This window comes from Rutilus rutilus, assembly GCF_951802725.1.
Source record: "Rutilus rutilus genome assembly, chromosome: 21".
NCBI classification, from domain to species: Eukaryota; Metazoa; Chordata; class Actinopteri; order Cypriniformes; family Leuciscidae; genus Rutilus; species Rutilus rutilus.
In genome coordinates this window covers 35,099,326-35,121,825 of record NC_140226.1, presented here as the reverse complement: position 1 = coordinate 35,121,825, position 22,500 = coordinate 35,099,326, and the positions used below count along the sequence as shown (strand labels likewise).

At 40.0% G+C, this 22,500-nt stretch overlaps 2 protein-coding genes and 1 long non-coding RNA gene across 3 annotated transcripts in view; 2 read left to right on the top strand and 1 right to left on the bottom strand.

Moving 5' to 3' along the window:
- Positions 1-21,791, bottom strand: part of wdr25 (WD repeat domain 25) — a 22,187-nt gene extending 396 nt beyond the window's left edge. The window contains exons 1-6 of the mRNA XM_084392594.1: positions 21,543-21,791; positions 20,696-21,300; positions 3,238-3,385; positions 1,747-1,877; positions 1,505-1,675; positions 237-377 (exon numbers count right to left, since the gene is read on the bottom strand). Coding sequence (XP_084248720.1) covers positions 237-377; positions 1,505-1,675; positions 1,747-1,877; positions 3,238-3,385; positions 20,696-21,277 — 1,173 coding nt within the window. The 5' untranslated portion in view covers positions 21,278-21,300; positions 21,543-21,791. The remainder of the gene's footprint in view (positions 1-236; positions 378-1,504; positions 1,676-1,746; positions 1,878-3,237; positions 3,386-20,695; positions 21,301-21,542) is intronic.
- On the top strand, positions 19,955-20,679 carry LOC311280436. Its single transcript, XR_014625672.1, has 3 exons — positions 19,955-20,021; positions 20,096-20,115; positions 20,191-20,679. It is a non-coding gene; the product is annotated as an uncharacterized lncRNA (long non-coding RNA).
- Positions 21,792-22,182: 391 nt separating the features above from the next.
- wars1 (tryptophanyl-tRNA synthetase 1) overlaps positions 22,183-22,500 on the top strand; it is a gene marked incomplete at its 3' end in the record, with an annotated part of 15,315 nt that continues 14,997 nt past the window's right edge. The window contains exons 1-2 of the mRNA XM_084392591.1: positions 22,183-22,271; positions 22,455-22,500. The exon at positions 22,455-22,500 is cut by the window's right edge and continues 44 nt beyond it. Coding sequence (XP_084248717.1) covers positions 22,461-22,500 — 40 coding nt within the window. The 5' untranslated portion in view covers positions 22,183-22,271; positions 22,455-22,460. The remainder of the gene's footprint in view (positions 22,272-22,454) is intronic.

Here is a 22,500-nt window from a genome sequence, read left to right as displayed (position 1 = left end):
AGCGCTTTAACTATATAGATATGAGTGTGTGAATATATATATGTGTCTTTCTTTACAAATTGACATCGACAAATTACTTGTCTGGCCTTAAAAATTCATAATACAGAATTTTTTGTCGCTTCCACGTGTCCATGCGAACCGGCATAATTTTGACAAGGTTTTATCTGTACAGAGGTGAAGGAGGCCTTCAGTCACAGGAATATGCAGGTGATCATGTGACGTGATTTGGCGCTGACCTTGTGACCCTCGTATCGGCGTCTCTTGTTCATGCGGTACGGCCTCTGTGCGGAGAACAGCGCGATGTAGCCGCCGTTAGTCTGAGCGATGAAGCTAGCGTCCAGCGGGTGAGCGCTCAGACTCGGGCAGGTGTAGCGCTCCTAACACAACATCAACATAAACAACGACATAAACATCAACAACATCATCATCATCATCATCAACAACTTAAACAACTTCCAAATTCCTTTTTATATCATTTTTTCGTGTATTTTTTTGGACACCATTTTAATGGTTAAATACAATTTTAGTAATCAAAAAGAGTGTCTAAGTAATTAAAACAATGAAACATACAATTCAACAACACTTTATTAAAAGTTTAACAAAAAGTACATGTTTAGGGCCCTTAAAAAATAAGTTTTAGTTTAGTTTATTTAGTTTTAATTTTACCAAATTCTCTGTTTTTCGTTTTAAGTTTTCTGGGTTCCATTTAAATGGTTTAACTTAATTTTAATAATCAATTGTCTACTTGTTCAACTTCTTCAATCAAGTCTAATTAATTGAATTCATATTAATTCTCATTTCTAGGATTTTTTTCCCCCCAGAAACTCTGTGTTGTGTATTTATATTTTTCTGGCAATCAAATGGAGGAATAAAACATTAATTTAAATGATCTTTTTTTTTGGTCAAACTAGGGGTTTGTTTAGTCACTGTTTTTTTCTAACAGCTGTACAGTTAAAATTGAAACATGGAAGAAAAATTGTGATTATTCCTTTAAAAAAAAGTTTTAATAATAAATTATAATTATTAGTGTACTACTGTACAACAGTAAAATATTTCTGTCACAATTTCTTCAAGTTAAACCGAACTTTTATTTTGACGGGTTGCCGTGCAGACCTCTGAGTGGGTTTATTTATGATATGACGAAAGTTTTTCTCAAATGAAACGGTAAAATGCTGAAGTGACTCTCAGATGAAGTTTGTGTGTTCATGTCCTCACACACACGAGCGTCACGCGTGCTTCAGTGTGTGAGAATGTGGAATTAAACACACAGACACACACACATGCAGGTGTAATATTTAAAATGTTCTGACCTGATTTTTATTTACTCATTAAAAATGACAAATTCTGTGAAATTCTGCGTTATACAGTAAATTCAGTTTGTATGAGTGGATTCCGTCCCTGTTTTCCCGCATGTAAACCATAGAGCCCTAGCGTTCTAAAAGGAAAACACCCTTTTCTAGTGTGTCTGCATGAATGTGTCCGTGTCCTCAGGGAAGGTTCTCACGTGGAAGATCTGGTTGGAGAGTTTGGCGGAGGTCTGGAAGTCCCAGGCGATGAGTGTTCGCTCGGCCGAGTCTCGACTCACGGCGTCGGTGCTGCTCACGAACTCTCGGCCGCCGCTCAGGAACAAGACGTCCAGCGTCTGCTGAACCGCAGCTTTATACACGCGCAGCACCTGCGACACACAGCGCCTGAGACACACACTCCAAGCAAAGGCTCATGGGAAGGGTTTGCAATCAGACTGACCTTCCGGCAGCGGGCGTCCCAGGCTTTGACCTCTGAACTGAAGCCGCCACTCAGGAACACGTCGGGGTCGGAAGGTCGCGGGGCGACGCAGGTCACCTTAAAACCGTTGTCCATCTGAGCGACGGTCTGACCTGAGGAGACATCGGCCAATCAATCAATTAATCAATCAACCAATCAGTCAGTCAATCAATCGATCAATAAACCAATCAATCAATCAATCAACCAACCAATCAAGCAATCAATCGATCAATAAACCAATCAATCAATCAACCAACCAATCAATCAATCAATCAATCAATACACCAACCAACCAATCAATCAACCAACCAATCAATCAATAAACCAATCAACCAATCAATCCACCAACCAACCAATCAACCAATCAATCAATCAATCAATCATGCAGTCAGTCAATTCAGTGTCGCTACTTTAGTTTCAAAGACACTTAATATTCAGTAATATTATTGATTTGACTGCAGTGACACTATCAGACGAGAACCATAATGACTCTATTCTTCTGAAGAGCTGAATGTGAATTAGTTTCATAATTGACTAAAACTGTGGAATATGTCTGAGGACGAACTGTGAATGTTGGTAAAGCAGCACTTCTTTATTAACTGTGACATGATTCATATGACAATCAACTCATGCATATTAATGAGAAGATTTGCATATGATCAAGTTTAATTTGATTTGAGTGTCTGAAGAAACTCCACTGTTTTTTTTGTAGCATTTCACAATAAGATTCATTTGTTAACATTAGTTATTATTAGTTTAAGTAATCTAATGTAATGTTAACACATGAGATTGTGCAGATGTTTGTGGAGCCGATACATCATCTCCTGCATAATTAACACGCGTCCTCCGTGTTTTTCATTAATGAATGTGATTCTCTGACGGCCGATAAGAAGCGCGTCTCTCGTGATGAGCAGCTGAAGGATCATTTCACTTCTCCTGTAAACATCAAACAATCATGATGATGATCTGAATCCTCCGTCTCTCTGCGCACACACACACACACACACACACACACACACAGTCAAACCAAACCTTACTCACACATCTTCAACGTTTCTCACATCATCAGTTTATTCACTATAGTTTAGAGAATGGTAATAAAATATGAGCAGAACTCAGTTGATATTTGACTGGTTTTGTCCGTCCTTCTGTTAGACTGTCTCACACATGAATTATGTTGAATATCTGTCAGCTGTTAAATTTAACTACACAATTAGATAATACCAGTTTAGCTCAACCAATCACCAAGCAATGCTTCATTGTGTTCAGTCTGTGTGTAAAAAGAGCATTAGCAATTAAAGAAGAAACACTTCAGCAAAACATGATCAGCTCAAAGTGTCCCAATCATTTTTGCTCCCAAATGTTTATTAATGTCACTGGTAGTCACTGTATGAAGAATATTTTGGGTATAATATGTAAGTTTCCTTTATTTTTCTCTCCTCACACTCACTCACTCACTCACTCACTACTCACCCGTCTCCGCGTCAGTGAGCGCCGTCGTGCCGTCGAACGATCCCGAGAGGAGGCGACGCCCACACGGCAGCCAACACGCATCACGGACCGCGCCCCTGTGGGCGGAGTAAGTGCGTAAGCTCCGCCCACCGCCAACACCGTCCCACACCTACAAACACACACACGTTCAGCTCAACGAGAACGCCAGTATCACCGCACCGTGACTCTATTAACCCTCTGGGGCTCTTCACGTGTTGCTCAAAAATGACCGAAATGTATTTTTTTATTTCAATTAAATTAATGTACTATATTTTAGTTTGATAATGTTTTTTTATTTAATATTTTGTATTTTTAGGGGATTTTATGGTACTAAATTATATTTACGCTGTATTTATAATCAATTTATGCACTTTTTGAGCATAGACCTGAAAATTACATTTCCAACATAAACTCGTGAAAAAATACTATTTAAAATTTGTATATGAAATATATATTTTCAAAAACATGTTTTACTCTAAAACTGTTAGAAAATCAAAGCCATAAAAACAAGTTGTGTTAAAAATTTTAGCTTGATATCTCAAAAATGATCTTTCAGTGAGAGTGTGTTCGGCTGCAGTACCAAACGCCTCCACTAGAGGAAACTCGCCTCACATTCATTTACAACCCAGATAGCAGACGGATGTGGGCCACTTCAGGCAATGATGCGGCACTCAGGCCTACTTATGGCCCGGACCAAATGTGTCTGAGCCTGAAGTGGCCCACATGTAAAATGGCAAATATGGCCCAAATATTTTAAATTACATGTGGGCCTTTTTAGGCAAAGATGCGGCACTTATGGCAAAGTGTAATCTGAATGTGAGCCTAAAGTGGCCCATATGATAAATAATGAATATGGCCCAAATATCACAAACCAAATGTGGGCCACCTATGGCAAAAACGTGGCACAATCAACAATGACTAATCTGGATGTAAACCAAAAATGGCCCACATATGTTTCAGCAAATGTGGCCCAGTTTTCTTAAAACATATCTGGGCCAGTTTTGGCAAAGATATGGCACAGTGGCACTGTCTCATCTGGATGTGAGCCAAAAGTGGCCCACATATGTTTCAGCAAATGTGGCCCAGTTATCTTAAAACACATCTGGGCCAGTTTTGGCAAAGATATGGCTCAGTGGCACTGGCTCATCTGGATGTGAGCCAAAAGTGGCCCACATATAATGCTGCAAATGTGGCCCAGTTATCTTAAAACACATCTGGGCCAGTTTTGGCAACGATATGGCTCAGTGAGCACTGGCTCATTTGGGTGTGAGCCAAAAGTGGCCCACATATGTTTCAGCAAATGTGGCCCAGTTATCTTAAAACACATCTGGGCCAGTTTTGGCAAAGATATGGCTCAGTGGCACTGTCTCATCTGGATGTGAGCCAAAAGTGGCCCACATATAATGCTGCAAATGTGGCCCAGTTATCTTAAAACACATCTGGGCCAGTTTTGGCAAAGATATGGCTCAGTGAGCACTGGCTCATCTGGATGTGAGCCAAAAGTGGCCCACATATAATGCTGCAAATGTGGCCCAGTTATCTTAAAACACATCTGGGCCAGTTTTGGCAATGATATGGCTCAGTGAGCACTGGCTCATTTGGGTGTGAGCCAAAAGTGGCCCACATATGTTTCAGCAAATGTGGCCCAGTTATCTTAAAACACATCTAGGCCAGTTTTGGCAAAGATATGGCTCAGTGGCACTGTCTCATCTGGATGTGAGCCAAAAGTGGCCCACATATAATGCTGCAAATGTGGCCCAGTTATCTTAAAACACATCTGGGCCAGTTTTGGCAATGATATGGCTCAGTGAGCACTGGCTCATTTGGGTGTGAGCCAAAAGTGGCCCACATATGTTTCAGCAAATGTGGCCCAGTTATCTTAAAACACATCTGGGCCAGTTTTGGCAAAGATATGGCTCAGTGGCACTGTCTCATCTGGATGTGAGCCAAAAGTGGCCCACATATAATGCTGCAAATGTGGCCCATTTATCTTAAAACACATCTGGGCCAGTTTTGGCAAAGATACGGCTCAGTGAGCACTTGCTCATCTGGGTGTGAGCCAAAAGTGGCCCACATATGATGATCCAAATGTGGCCCAGTTATCTTAAAACACATCTGGGCCAGTTTTGGCAAAGATATGGCTCAGTGAGCTCTGGCTCATCTGGGTGTGAACCAAAAGTGGCCCACATATGATGATCCAAATGTGGCCCAGTTATCTTAAAACACATCTGGGCCAGTTTTGGCAATGATATGGCTCAATGAGCCCTGGCTCATCTGGGTGTGAACCAAAAGTGGCCCACATATGATGCTGCAAATGTGGCCCAGTTATCTTAAAACACATCTAGGCCAGTTTTGGCAAAGATATGGCTCAGTGGCACTGTCTCATCTGGATGTGAGCCAAAAGTGGCCCACATATAATGCTGCAAATGTGGCCCAGTTATCTTAAAACACATCTGGGCCAGTTTTGGCAATGATATGGCTCAGTGAGCACTGGCTCATTTGGGTGTGAGCCAAAAGTGGCCCACATATGTTTCAGCAAATGTGGCCCAGTTATCTTAAAACACATCTGGGCCAGTTTTGGCAAAGATATGGCTCAGTGGCACTGTCTCATCTGGATGTGAGCCAAAAGTGGCCCACATATAATGCTGCAAATGTGGCCCAGTTATCTTAAAACACATCTGGGCCAGTTTTGGCAAAGATACGGCTCAGTGAGCACTTGCTCATCTGGGTGTGAGCCAAAAGTGGCCCACATATGATGATCCAAATGTGGCCCAGTTATCTTAAAACACATCTGGGCCAGTTTTGGCAAAGATATGGCTCAGTGGCACTGTCTCATCTGGATGTGAGCCAAAAGTGGCCCACATATAATGCTGCAAATGTGGCCCAGTTATCTTAAAACACATCTGGGCCAGTTTTGGCAATGATATGGCTCAGTGAGCACTGGCTCATTTGGGTGTGAGCCAAAAGTGGCCCACATATGTTTCAGCAAATGTGGCCCAGTTATCTTAAAACACATCTGGGCCAGTTTTGGCAAAGATATGGCTCAGTGGCACTGTCTCATCTGGATGTGAGCCAAAAGTGGCCCACATATAATGCTGCAAATGTGGCCCAGTTATCTTAAAACACATCTGGGCCAGTTTTGGCAAAGATACGGCTCAGTGAGCACTTGCTCATCTGGGTGTGAGCCAAAAGTGGCCCACATATGATGATCCAAATGTGGCCCAGTTATCTTAAAACACATCTGGGCCAGTTTTGGCAAAGATATGGCTCATTGAGCTCTGGCTCATCTGGGTGTGAACCAAAAGTGGCCCACATATGATGATCCAAATGTGGCCCAGTTATCTTAAAACACATCTGGGCCAGTTTTGGCAAAGATATGGCTCAGTGAGCTCTGGCTCATCTGGGTGTGAACCAAAAGTGGCCCACATATGATGATCCAAATGTGGCCCAGTTATCTTAAAACACATCTGGGCCAGTTTTGGCAAAGATATGGCTCAGTGGCACTGTCTCATCTGGGTTTGAGCCAAAAGTGGCCCACATATGTTTCAGCAAATGTGGCCCAGTTATCTTAAAACACATCTGGGCCAGTTTTGGCAATGATATGGCTCAATGAGCCCTGGCTCATCTGGGTGTGAACCAAAAGTGGCCCACATATGATGCTGCAAATGTGGCCCAGTTATCTTAAATCACATCTGGGCCAGTTTTGGCAAAGATATGGCTCAGTGAACACTTGCTCATCTGGGTGTGAGCCAAAAGTGGCCCACATGTGATGATCCAAATGTGGCCCAGTTATCTTAAAACACATCTGGGCCAGTTTTGGCAATGACATGGCTCAGTGAGCACTGGCTCATTTGGGTGTGAGCCAAAAGTGGCCCACATATGTTTCAGCAAATGTGGCCCAGTTATCTTAAAACACATCTGGGCCAGTTTTGTCAAAGATATGGCTCAGTGGCACTGTCTCATCTGGATGTGAGCCAAAAGTGGCCCACATATAATGCTGCAAATGTGGCCCAGTTATCTTAAAACACATCTGGGCCAGTTTTGGCAATGATATGGTTCAGTGAGCTCTGGCTCATCTGGGTGTAAACCAAAAGTGGCCCACATATGATGCTGCAAATGTGGCCCAGTTATCTTAAAACATATCTGGGCCAGTTTTGGCAAAGATATGGCTCAGTGAGCACTGGCTCATCTGGGTGTGAGCCAAAAGTGGCCCACATATGATGATCCAAATGTGGCCCAGTTATCTTAAAACACATCTGGGCCAGTTTTGGCAAAGATATGGCTCAGTGAGCACTTGCTCATCTGGGTGTGAGGCAAAAGTGGCCCACATATGATGATCCAAATGTGGCCCAGTTATCTTAAAACATATCTGGGCCAGTTTGGGCAAAGATGTGGCTCAGTGAGCACTGGCTCATTTGGATTTGAGCCAAAAGTGGCCCACATATGATGCTCCAAATGTGGCCCAGTTATCTTAAAACATATATGGGCCAGTTTGGGCAAAGATATGGCTCAGTAAGCACTGGCTCATCTGGATGTGAGCCTAAAGTGGCCCATATGATAAATAATGAATATGGCCCAAATATCACAAGCCAAATGTGGGCCACCTATGGCAAAAACGTGGCACAATCGACAATGACTGATCTGGATGTAAACCAAAAATGGCCCACATATGTTTCAGCAAATGTGGCCCAGTTTTCTTAAAACATATCTGGGCCAGATTTGGCAAAGATATGGCTCTGTGAGCACTGGCTCATCTGGGTGTGAGCCAAAAGTGGACCACATATGATGCTCCAAATGTGGCCCAGTTATCTTAAAACATATCTGGGCCAGTTTGGGCAAAGATATGGCTCAGTGAGCACTGGCTCATCTGGGTGTGAGCCAAAAGTGGCCCACATATAATGCTGCAAATGTGACCCATTTATCTTAAAACATATCTGGGCCAGTTTTGGCAAAGATATGGCTCAGTGAGCACTATCTCATCTCGATGTGAGGCAAAAGTGGCCCCCATTTGACATGGCAAATATTGCCCAAATAATTAATTACAATTTGGGAAATATATACGGCACAGTCAGCATTGCAGGGTGTAAGTCTAACTTGGCTCACATTCGACGTGGCAAATATTCTTTGTGTTTCCCAAAAATTAAAACCTACGTGGTAAGTCCATTTCTGGATTCGATGCCACACTTCTGAAAATGGCTAATTTAGCTTAAAAGGGACAAAGATTGAACCTGTAATGGCCTGAATATTTTTTAAACATTTTTTTAACAACATTTAACAATATTTTTTGGTATGGATGGAGTAGACACTTAGGCTGGATGTGAGGCTACATGTACTTACATCTATGACATATATGCTATTGCTAACATATGTTTTGTAGGTACAGTGTCTAGAAAAGTTCAAGTGTCTAGGTTCAAACTTATGAAGACTTTTTATGGTTTTGGGATGTGCAAGAAGATACTTTAGTTGATGTTTGTGCAAAGCTTGGGGCACAATGATTTTGCCAAGTACATGCTCCTGTATCAATATATTTTGTTGATCTTGGAACAACATTCCTGTCCATAAAAATAGTCCTAACCCTAACCCTAACCCTAACCCTAACCCTAAACCTACAATCAGAGGGAAATGATAATAACATTGATCTAAAAGCATGGTTGTAAGCCTAAACTTGACACAACTGCAAACTTCAAATCTAATTGGTCGAATGCTGTTCCAGGATCAACAAAGATGTTAAGCCAGGAACATGTTGTATGTAGCCTACTCGGTGTAACCTTGCTTATCTTGCTAGCAGTGTCATCTAACTTCTAGAGCAGACCTGGACAAACTTCCACTGGGGCCTCAAGATGACTTAAAATTATGACAAAACTAAATCCACCAATGAGAAAAGATATTTCTCATTATTTGGCTATTTTTATAACAAATGTACAGGATTTGTTGTGGAGAATATAAGGGGACATTGAAGTCAAAAAGGTTGCGATTCACTGTTCCTAGGTGTGTCAAAGTGACCCCACAAAGGGTAATATTTTAAACTCCCTTAAAATATTTAAATATGTAAAATATTATATTATGTTAAATGTAGGCTATATGTATAATATTATATTATATTAAATGTTTATATATATATATATATATATATATATATATATATATATATATATATAAACAATATTTTATTCTAAATAAACCTTAAATTTTTCTTACATTTCTGGCTAAATATAATTGACATTTATACAACTGTCATCTTTAGGTTATAAACAATCTTTATTAAAGATTAAAAAATTATAATACTAATTGACACTATAATTGATGAAATACAATTAAATGAAGATGACAAATCAGCAGAACCTGCTATGAGAAAATATTATTTTGATATGTTTTCTTGAATACTTTTTCAAAGCCCTGCATTCATGACAAAATGTTCCCACTTTTTTGCTGATTAGAGATAAGATCCATTATGTTTAAATATAATATTTACTGCATTTGTAGTTGTCTGTGAAGAAAAAAAAAATCTAACTGACGATTTTCCAGTTCACGGCCCTTTAAATTTAAACGTTGCCGGAAAGCGCGAAAAAGGCGCTCAAAACCAAAACGTCAGAGGATTGTCAGGAGGACGGAGGACGGATACCAGTACTGCAAAAAGTCAAGGTAAGACGTAATCCATAAATGTTTCTTTTTGTTAGCGATTGCTTCGTTATATCAAGTTGGAGTCTGCATGTTGTGTTATATAGAGTCGATGGAATAATTTATATTCGAAGTTACATTATTTTGGCAGTTCAACTCTAAGCTAGATCTATTATGGTTGTCACGAATGAAACAAGTATCGATTGCTCGGCGCGCCATTAACGTTACATTTAGATTTGCTCATGTTATCACTCTCCCAACCTTTAGTCAGTTCTGCACGGTTAAAGTATTTTAAAACTCGTGTCTTATTTTGGCACAACAATGAAAAAAAATAATACTAATAATATAGTGTAATTTGACATTCATGTTTATACATTGGACATAATACTGCACTAGTTGTATTACTTTGTGACAGCAATGTTTCATTAACCCTAGGAATAATGCACAAATAAATAAAAAAAACTACATGCTTTTTCTTACAATAAAAGCTTGATTACAAAGTAACAATAATAGATGTTTTGGGTTCAGGTAGACTATTTAAAAGTTGGGTCAGGTATTAGGCTATTTCTCTATGTATTTCACATTTTTATTATACCCTAGTAGTTATAAAATTAACATTAGTTGGCCTGCTTTATGTTTTGAGTCAGGATGTTTTCACCTTAATAACATGTGTCAATGTGATTTGCTACAGAAAACTGCGGGTGGGAATAAAATAGCCTACAGTTTAAAACACATCTAGTGGGTTTGCTGCCAAAAAGCCCCCTTTTTTTTTGTTTCATCTGACCATAGAATCTGGTCCCTTTTGAAGTTCCAGTCGTGTCTGACAACTGAATATGCTGGAGTTTAATTTTAGCGGAGCGAGGAGGATTTTTCTTGAAACCCTCCCAAACAACATGTGGGGATGTAGGTTTTTTTTTTTTTTTTTTTTTTTTTTTTAGGCTTTCTGACCCCAAGACTCCAGTAATCTCTGCAATTCTCCATCTGTGATCCTTGGAGAGTCTTTGGCCACTCAAACTCTCCTCCTCACCGTCCATTAAGACAATATAGACACACGTCCTCTTCCAGGCAGATTCGTAACATCATTAGTTGATTATAACTTCTTAATTATTGCCCTGATGGTCAAAATGGGGATTTTAAATTCTTTAGCTATTGTCTTACAGCCACTTTCTATTTTGTGATGTTCAACAATCTTTTGCTGAACATCAGAACTATATTCTTTGGTTTTACTCATTGTGATGGATGATTCAGGGAATTTGGCCTTTGTGTTTCCTCATATTTAAACTCCTGTGAAACAAGAAGTCATAGCTGGACAATTTCATGTTCCTAGTCACCCTGGTGTGCTAAAAAAAGATAAATATTAATGGGAATATACTTCTGAGATATTTTACTCGTAAACAAAATCTAGAGGTGTCAATAATTGTGGCCAATGTGTATTGGAGATAAACATTTATTTCATAATGTGATTTCCATTTTTTGACGCAGTCCGATCTTCCTAGCAGGCATCAAACTTGTTCCTTTTGGGCATCTGGAAGCAAAGAGTGTCCTTGGCCATGGCCAAAATGTTCTTTACATTGGCGCTGGCTAACTATGCATTAACTATGCGCTAATGCTTGTGTTACGTAATTGGGTCCTAAGATTTTAAAAGTTGTGTAGTCCATCCTTGCATTTACAATGTTATATTTTTTTAGGAACTGTCAGAAACAACAGACTGACAGCTGCGGCCACCGATCAAGAGATCGAATCATTTATTAAAAAATGGCTTCATCTTGCAAGTGACCGAGACGGAGGGAGAAGAGAAAGAGAAACGGAGGAGGGTCCAAGACACCAGTAAGTCAGTTACATTGCGTTTTTGCTAGATGTGTATACCATGGTCTGTCTGAATACTTTATTCTGATTGGCTGCAAGGTGTAGCCTAGCCATTTGTAACACTTTACAAGTTTAACTACTTTAGTTAACATGTGGCATGAACAATTCTTCTTCAGTATTTATTAGGGGTGGAACGGTACATGTATTCGTATTGAACCGAAACGGTACGGCGTCACAGTTCGGTGCATGAATATACACGGAGAATACACGGTATAAAAATAAATAAAACTTGCGTGCAAATTAATTAATGTAAAGCGGGACTACTGTTAAATACGCATGTTCTTTAGGGACACCTAATCTGTAGCTCCGCCTTAGCTCTGAAGCTCTGTGTCTATAATGAACAGGCTGCGATGTCAAGATTGCAATGCTGGAATATGTTGTGTGCGTGCGTGTGTGAGAGAGAGATCGAGGCGCGGGCGCGATCGAACAGTGGAAACATAAAAACATACTCCATCATTTTGTTCATACAGGACATCATTCAAACTGCAAAGTGTTTACTTATATTTGTGTACACTTGCAATAAAACACAACATTGTGCTTTTGTCAAACTGTTAACTCTTGTCAAACTGTAACCTACAACTGTCACCCAACCAAAATATCTCTCTCTCTCTCTCTCTCTCTCTCTCTCTCTCTCTCACACACACACACACACACACACACACACACATTGTTTAAAAGCAAAAAATATTTATCCAACCCCATTTAAAAACAGTCTGTGGGTGCCATCTTTTGGACATTCATCATATTGCATTGGTTTTCATTTCTTGTCCTAAAAATAAACAGAGCACTAATTTGTTTGTTTTTTTAAGTTACACATTCTACATTGATTAAAAAAGAAAATCAAATGTGTTTTTAATGGTAGTATTATTTTATACAGAAATAAATTATGTATAATTAACATGAGAATAAAGTTAGAAATTAAAATTTTAAGGAAAACAAATATATTGATCTGAAATGTAGCAAATTTATTTTAAATTCATTCAGGTACAATTACAAAACATATCTCAAGGTCTTTTTGTATTTTTATTAATTTAATTAATAAACTAATTATATAAAACTATTGTCAATGCACTACAAATAAACTGGTTCTATGCCTTTACTTTATTAATAAAACTTAAAAAAAAAAATACAAGGCTTAAAGGAGAACTCCAGTCAATTTCTCAATCCCATTGAGCAAATTTTTTTGTAAATTTGGAGTGCTGTCAGTACAGAGAACAATGACAAAAATCGGTGTTGCCTACACCGTGTTATCCTCTTTAAAATTTGCACCCTGTTGGGGCAAATTTTAAACCTGCTTTTAGCCTCTTAACATCCTTGATGTGTCATTACAAGTGCACAGCCATGTGAGTGATTTTATTCAGAGTGAACAAGGTGAATCTGACTGCAGTAGATGTGAAAGATATGAATAAAAGTGATGTTAATTCAGCCAGCGCTCATACCTGTATTTACTTCCTGTTTTCGGTCTAAGTCCACATTAGTCGATTGTCGAGTTCACGCGCGTGATCATAGGTAACTAAGAAACAGTGGAGAACTCGTCAATCGACTACTGTGGACTTCGACCGAAAACAGGAAGTAAATAAATGTGCGCTGGCTGAATTAACATCACTTTTATTCATATCTTTCACATCTACTGCTGTCAGATTCACCGTGTTCACTCTGAAAGAATCACACACAGTAGAGGCTAAAAGCAGGTTTAAAACTTGCCCCATTTTGGTCAACAGGGTGCAAGTTTTAAAAAGAGGATAACACGGTGTAGGCAACACCGATTTTTGTCGTTGTTCTCTGTACTGACAGCACTCCAAATTTACAAAAAAATGAGCTCAATGTTAAAATTGACCGGAGTTCTCCTTTAAAGGGATACTCCACCGTTTTTTCATATTAAACTATGTTATTCCCTTAACTAAGACGAGTTGATACATACCTCTCTCGTCTCAGTGCGTGCACTAAATCGCTCTGTCTTGTGGCGAAACTTTGGTAGCACTTAGCTTAGCCCAGTTCATTCAATATGGGCCAAGCAGAGAAGCTACCAAACACCTCCACGTTTTCCCTATTTAAATACAGTTACTCGCGTAGTGTAACTCGACCTAGGACGGTGACACAAAACAAAACGTTGTGCTTTTCTAAGCGTGTAAAATGGATAACTATATTGTATGGTGGAATACCATAGCAAGTGCTTGGAAGCACTTCGACTTGGCGCAGTAATATCTTCACTCGTGAAAAATCCTCTCACCGGCCCCCGCTCCCTCTAGTGAAGATATTACTGCGCCAAGTCGAAGTGCTTCCAAGCACTTGCTATGGTATTCCACCATACAATATAGTTATCCATTTTACACGCTTAGAAAAGCACAACGTTTTGTTTTGTGTCACCGTCCTAGGTCGAGTTACACTACGCGAGTAACTGTATTTAAATAGGGAAAACGTGAAGGTGTTTGGTAGCTTGTCTGCTTGGCCCATATTGAATGAACTGGGCTAAGCTAAGTGCTACTAAAGTTTCGCCGCAAGACAGAGCGATTTAGTGCACACACTGAGACGAGAGAGGTATGTATCTTAGTTAAGGGAATAACATAGTTTAATATGAAAAAACGGTGGAGTATCCCTTTAAGACATTTATTTTCCTTTGGTGGTACAGCCTACAGACATGCACAAGAAAAAAAAAATGCCTTCTACATTTTTGTTTTGCTTTTCCCTCCATTGTACAGAACTCGTACCGAACCGTGATGTCCGAACCGAGGCATGAACCGAACCATGACTTCTGTGTACCGTTTCACCCCTAGTATTTATTAATCGTAATTAATGCTAATTGTGATGCTTACTAATGCATTACTAAAATCAAAAGTTCTATTTGTTAACATTAGTTAATGCACTGTGAACTAACATGATCAAACAATGATTGACTGTAACTTTAAGAAAGCTTAATAAATAATGTAGTTAATGTTAGTTAGTTAATACATTAACTAATGTTAACAAATAAGACCTTACAGTGTTACCAAACCGTTTAATGCACTGGTAGTTCCAGTCCATTTATTCACCATTCAGTATTAATGTGCTGCTTTGATTAAAGCACAGAGACAGCTGTTTTTAAAGTTTTTAAAACTTGCAGCTTCACTATTAGTAAATAGACGGTGTATAGACGCAGGTAATTCCTGAACGCATCTCTCACTACAGTGCCTGCTTTTTTTGTTTTGTATTTATTTATTTTATTTTTTTATTATATTTTGTTTAGGGCTTTTTTATTTAATTTGGCTTCTAAGTAGTTGTGTGTGTGTTTGTTTTGTACTTCAACACTATTGTATTATCAGCGTTCTGTTACTGATTCAACAGTTTTTTTTTTTTTTCATTTGTGTATCCAATAAAGGCTTGCAAGATTGCCATGATGCAGAAGGGCCCAGTCAAGGAGGTCAAATTCTATAATTTTGGATGGTTCCATTTGCCAAGGTTTTGTAGCGTGTTAACTTCTGTGTTGTCTGTTTGTTTTTTTGGATGACCAAGGCTACTGGAAACATGTTTTGTTTTTATTTAGTTTTTACTATGCTTTCTATGCATATATTTTGTGTTTGTTTATTGTTGGGGTTTTTTTTGGTTTGTTTTTTTGTGTAGATTGCTTTCCAGTTTTGAAAATGTAAACTTGCAGTGGGTTGTTCTTTGGCAATATTAATAAATGATGCAAATGTTTTCAGAAATGTGTTTGAATCATCTGTTGTAACTTATCTTAACATAAAGAGGGGCCATTTTTACATTTCTCTTTTTTGTATGTTGGATATTGTTGATGCAGAGTTCACTTAGTGTCAGTGATATTCAGTCACTGAGTTTCCCAAAGTTTAAATGGCACAGCATGCACACACAAAAACACACATTTAAGGCTTATTTAGTTCATTCTTGGCTAATATGTGGCTGAACAAATGGCCTGCTTGTGGCCCAGATCTGGTAAACAGGAGTGGACCACCCAAGTGCCATCATTTCAGGTATACATACAAGGTGTCGAATCTGGGCCCGAATTAAAATGAACTGTGGCTCAGATTTGTGCCAGTTCTGCTTCATTTGTTTTGTTTATGGCTGACATGTGGCATTGCTATGGTTTAATTGTGGCCCAAATCTGGCAAACAGGAGCGGACCGCCCAAGTGCCATCATTTTCATCTGGCCCACATACCGCGTGGAATGATGGCACTTGGGCGGTCCGCTCCTGTTTGCCAGATGTGGGCCACAATTAAGCCATAGCAATGCCGCATGTCAACCATAAACAAAACAAATGAAGCAGAACTGGCCCATATCTGGCCCAGACACCAAAGTTGCTGTGGCCCAGATCCGGCCCACACTTGACACTTTCATCTGGCCCACATACCGCGTGGAATGATGGCACTTGGGCGGTCCGCTCCTGTTTGCCAGATATGGGCCACAATTAAGCCATAGCAATGCCGCATGTCAGCCGTAAACAAAACAAATGAAGCAGAACTGGCCCATATCTGGCCCAGACACCAAAGTTGCTGTGGCCCAGATCCGGCCCACACTTGAAACTTTCATCTGGCCCACATACCGCTTGGAATGATGGCACTTGGGCGGTCCGCTCCTGTTTGCCGGATATGGGCCACAGTCAAGTGTGGGCCTGATGTGGGCCAATTCGGCTTCATTTGTTTTGTTTACGGCTGACATGCGGCATTGTTATGGCTTAATTGTGGCCCACATCTGGCAAACAGGAGCGGACCGCCCAAGTGCCATCATTCCGCGCGGTATGTGGGCCAGATGAAAGTGTCAAGTGTGGGCCGGATCTGGGCCACAGCAACTTTGGTGTCTGGGCCAGATATGGGCCAGTTCTGCTTCATTTGTTTTGTTTACGGCTGACATGCGGCAGTGCTATGGCTTAATTGTGGCCCATATCCGGCAAACAGGAGCGGACCGCCCAAGTGCCATCATTCCGCGCGGTATGTGGGCCAGATGAAAGTGTCAAGTGTGGGCCAGATCTGGGCCACACCAATTTTGCTATCTGGGAATGCGCTCGTTTCTGACCGCGAGGAGCACAAGTGGGACTATTGTTTTCAGGACCATTAAACCTGTTCAGATCATGTCCGTGATTTTTTTTGTGTTCGCACAGCAAGTGTCTAAACCTTTACCAAGTTTCGTACCATTCCGATGAAGAAGAAAAACAAATGTAAACTTTTTCAACTTTCAACTTTTTTATCTTTTTCCACATTCGCTCATTGTGTCATGAATGCGACAGATTTGACATTAAAACCCTCCTATTATGTTGCATTTGATTTTTAAACGGCTTGAAAAACTCTGATTAAACTATTTCTTCTTGCAATTTGTCAGGATAGACAGTAAATAGTCAAGTTAAAAAAGAAATAAATAAATCATCAACTCACCAACTACTAAAATATGAAATACATGACAATTTATGAAATGTAAGACTCAGTTTACTTTTCTGTCTATGTGCAACTGTTCTTTAACATAAAAATATGTGGGTCAATTTGACCCGAAACCGGAAGAGAGGAACTATTTCACAACAGGATTTCAGAATTTCACATATTTTATATTCGTCCAGTCTCTAACATATGGAAGCCCATTTCTGCCACACAAGGGGGAAAATCATGCTTTCGTAAATCTTAATTGTGACATAAATCAAAATTATGAGTCATATTTGACGTATGAGTCACACGCCCGTGAAGAGACGACTCGACGCCCGTGAAGAGACGACTCGACGCTGGCGATATGTTTATGCCCTAAATCAATACATGATTAACTAACTGTATTTCTCTATGTACATTTCTGAAATGCACTTTCTGTAAAGCTGCTTTGAAACAATATGTATTGTGAAAAGCGCTATACAAATACATTTGAATTGAATTGAATTGAATATTTATGCCATAAAAAGTTATAATAACAGTTACTTCTGACTTTATAACATTAAAACTCTGAATTATGACATACTAGACATAATTAGAATTTTTGGTCAAAATTCTCATAAAAAATAAAAAAGTCAATTATGAGACACAAAGTCGAAATTATGACTAAGTAAATTATGACAACATTATGGGTCATATTTAAGACTGTCATAATTATGGAGAAAATCGAAATTGACATAAATCGAAATTATGACATGCTATATAATTATGACAAAAGTAAAAATTATGAGTAGAAATTATGAAATTACGAAATTAAGTCATGATTCTGAGATAAAAAGTCAAAATTATGATTTATCAAAGCCTGATGACTGTGTTTCTACTGTGCTGGAAACAGGCTTTCATTCTGATGAGATAATAGAGGTTTTATATAAAAACATGAGTTTGGGAGTTGAATTAAACAGGAATCATCCCGAATCCCGACAGATAAAGCCGGCGGGGAGAGGAAGAGTGAACGTCCTGTAACCAGACAGATACAGACTGAGAGACGCTCCTCGACCCTCCAGATATGCTTCATTATTAAACACACACACACACTCACACACACACACACACTCACACACGAAACATCATCTGATAGTGTTGGTTCTCATTTCCTCTGTGGGCAGAACAAGCTGTCCGTGATCAACATCACCTCACAATCAGATCAGCAGAAACAGACTGAAAGTCAACACACACACACACACACACACACACACACACACACACACACACACACACACACACACACTCACACTCACACTCACACTCACACTCACACACACCAGATGAATTATGAATTATAACCCAGCAGAAACAGGACGGGTTTAGTTCCTAGTCTCTGGTTCATCGATCCTTCCATCTGTCCTCGTGAACATTTCTCATGAATATCTGAACGGTTGGTTATAATGTTCAGTGTGTGTGTGTGTGTGTGTGTGTGTGAGTTCACCTGTCCTGAGGACATGAGCGTGAGTGTGTGTGTGTGTGTGTGTCTCCTGGGTCTCGACACACATGTTCACCTGACCGTGATGGAGCCGCATCGCAGGGACACACACATGAACACACACTCCTCCTGTCACACTCCTCCGGTCCTGAACCCCGGTGTGTTCACATCCACAGGCTTTACTGAATTGTGTGATATTGAATAATAAAATTCTGGATGGAAATGCCAAGATCCTCATAAATCCCCAAAATGTGCTTAAATGAGGTGGATAATTCTCATGCAGAGTTTTAATGATAACGTCTTGTTAATGATGAACTGGATTCCCCCAGTATTGGCCTTCTGGGGTTAGAGATGAACCATCAGGCGTTTGTGTGGCAAATATAATCCACATTCTGATATTGCTTCACTGATTTAGGTGACACACTATTTTACAGTTCCCTTGTTACATATTTTACATGTAAATAATGCGACTAACCCTGAACCAAATGTTGATCATTAATATTACTCGGTACTTAAATGTATAGGTAAACTGTATTGTAAAACGGTTAGTTCCAATCCTTGATTCTGATTGGTCAATAGCTGTGTTTTATTCACGATAACACATGACCGCTTCACCCAACGGTTCTGTGCATCACTACACACACCCCTAGCAACCACTCTTAGCAACGTAAACACATGTGCTCACTGATATTGTTCATTGAAGCTAGAGTAGAGTAGTGTGGGAGATGGAGTGAGCGAGTGTTCCTGCATTTACAGTAGAGATAGCTTCTTCAGGTCAGCCCTATATTCATCATAACAAATCGTGTCCTTTTGAACAGTTCAGGGGTTTCCTGTGCCTCAGTCATCGGTCAGTTGCTCTTCCTTCTCTGTGTTCACAAGTTTCAGTCCTTTCAGTGTAAAAGTCTCCTCTACCGCCTGACTCACTCATAAAGACAGTGTTTGCCGCCATCTACTGGTGAAATAATGTGTGTAACGTCTGTTGCTGTTTACGGTCAGGGACTAGTTCTTCCAGCGGAAGGAAGGCTTTTAGTGGTTTTACTTCATGAAAGTTGCATAGATACACATTTTTCGGCTTTAATACTTGTATTATGTGGTGACCGTTTTATAAAAGCAATAATGTACTGGAGGCTAGCACTGTATCGGGAATAAGTGACGGCTGACTCGAGCCGAACAACACCCTTCATCCGTGACTTATTCACGATACAGCAGCACAGCCTCCAGTGCCTTAGTGCTAACACAGGGAATGAAGAGTGTAATCCTTATTTCCCCAAGAGTGAACACCTGTAGAAGAAGCGGCTGATTGTGTTGTGTCATGCTAGGCTAGGTTGAGTTAGGTTGAGTAGTGTTATGTTTTGTAGGGTTAGATTAGGCTACATAAGGTTAGGTTAGATTAGGTTTTGTTGGGTTAAGTTAGGTTAGGTTGGGTTAGGTTAGATTGTGAGTGTTATGTTTTTTGTTGGGTTAGGTTGTGTTGGGTTGTGTTGGGTTAGGTTGTGTTGTGTTAGGTTATTGTGAGTGTTATGTTTTTTGTTGGGTTAGGTTGTGTTGTGTTGGGTTAGGTTGGGTTGGGTTAGGTTATGTTGAGTTAGGTTGTGTTGTGTTGGGTTAGGTTGGGTTGGGTTAGGTTAGATTAGGTTTTGTTGGGTTAAGTTAGGTTAGGTTGGGTTAGGTTAGATTGTGAGTGTTATGTTTTTTGTTGGGTTAGGTTAGGTTGTGTTGAGTTAGGTTGTGTTGTGTTGGGTTAGGTTAGGTTGTGTTGGGTTAGGTTGGGTTGAGTTAGGTTGTGTTGTGTTGGGTTAGGTTAGGTTGTGTTGGGTTAGGTTAGATTATGAGTGTTATGTTTTTTGTTGAGTTAGGTTGGGTTGGGTTGGGTTAGGTTAGGTTAGGTTAGGTTGGGTTAGGTTTTGTTGGGTTAAGTTAGATTAGGTTTTGTTGGGTTAGGTTAGGTTGGGTTAGGTTAGATTGTGAGTGTTATGTTTTTTGTTGGGTTAGGTTGGGTTGGGTTGGCTTGGGTTAGGTTTTGTTGGGTTAAGTTAGATTAGGTTTTGTTAGGTTAGATTGTGAGTGTTATGTTTTTTGTTGGGTTAGGTTGTGTTGGGTTAGGTTGTGTTGTGTTGGGTTAGGTGGTGTTATTCATACCTTGCAGGTGTTGTCCATGGAGGCCGAGAGCAGCAGGTGACTGAGATGATCCACTGGACTCCACTGCAGTGTGTTCACTGGACCCTGGTGGGCCTGAAGGAGACACTGCACTCGTCTGGGCAGCTCGACCCGACCGGGCTTTAGTGCCAGGAACGGCCGGACCCTCTCCGAGACCTCGGACAGTAGACGAGCTCCGGCAGGTGGAGGTGTGTGAGGTGTCTCTGGGGTCTCGGCCGCTGCAGTGGACACCCGCTGCCTCTTAGGAACATACGGCCTGACTCCGGCCGGCTGCGGCTGAGCTCTCTTCCTGCAGCCAGACACGCTTACTGATGATGAGGATGATGATGATGAGGATAACGAAGAGCTCATGATGAGGGACTGATCTTTATAAAGCTCCAGATGAGGATGAGCTCTCTTGCTGCAGCCAGACACGCTTACTGATGATGATGAGGATAACGAAGAGCTCATGATGAGGGACTGATCTTTATAAAGCTCCAGGTGAGGATGAGGAGCAGCAGACTGAAGATCTTGATCCGGATCACTGTCAGAATCCTCATAATCCACCAGTGAAGCCATGATCATCACTCACAAACCACTGCATGTGTCTGCATGGACAACAATATCAATAACACACACACACATATATATGTATATATATTAACTAAAAATAGATTAAAAAAGAATAATAATCTTATTAATGAAACAGTCAAACATTTTAGACTAAAAAAAAAAGAATACAAATCTTACTAATAAAACGAGATTTTAGTAAAACGACAAATGTCTCTTGAATTTATTCTAATAATTAAAAATAAAGAAGCAGAGTACACTAGTGTGTCCAAAAACTCACATTAAACGACGAGTAACTGACATCATCAACATCATCTGTTATTAGCGAATATTGATCCGTCAAATCCCTTTCATAATATACGCATCTGTGTATCAGTTTAAATCGTTGGTATAACAATACAGACAGTCAGTTATTCTTGTTTATATGATTAATATTCGCATCTGTCGTGCGGTGTTTTTAATTTGAAATATCAGGGAGCGAAACTCCGGAAGACTAAGAGCGGGTGAGGAATTTACAGGCAAAATAAGAGTCTCGTTTTAATGAACACCTTTTATGCATTACCGTTATCTGAGTAAAACAGAGTAGGACTAAAAGTGTCAGCTGTCTTATTTGGATTAGCCGTTACATTGGTTTGTGGGGTTAATAATCGTGTGTTTTCACGACACATGTTTAATCCAAATTTTGATATTGATTCTCTTATGTGATAAGCACTTCTTGTAGAGGAAGCGGTTGTTTCTGCGACAAAATAAGAGTCTTTTAAAAAAGAATAATTCGTGTTTATAAAATACACAACTTATATATTTCAGGTTGTGTGCATCGCCGTTATCCAAGTCAAATACAGTATGACTAAAAGTGTTTTTAATAAAAATATTTTCGCTGACAGTGACGTGTGAGACATGCGACCGGAACTACATGGCGCGAATGTTTCCGGTAGGGCTGAGATCGGTGTGACACTGGCACAGTGTGTCTGATGCAAGTGGAATGAATTAAACCATCTAACTCAAAAAGGTGCGTTTGTTTATTCTTCATTACTATTAAATACTGAAATGAACTTGTAATAATTGCTCGTGTGAGCGCTGGTCATGACACTGGTTGCAGATCTGTGTTTACAGGCTGGCATGCGGCAGCGAGCATATGTCAGTCTCGTTATGAAGAGTCATAAAGAGTTATTACAGTATCGGTGTGTTACAGGTAAAGATGTCGAGCCCGATGGACCTGTACGAGCAGCTCACGGCTC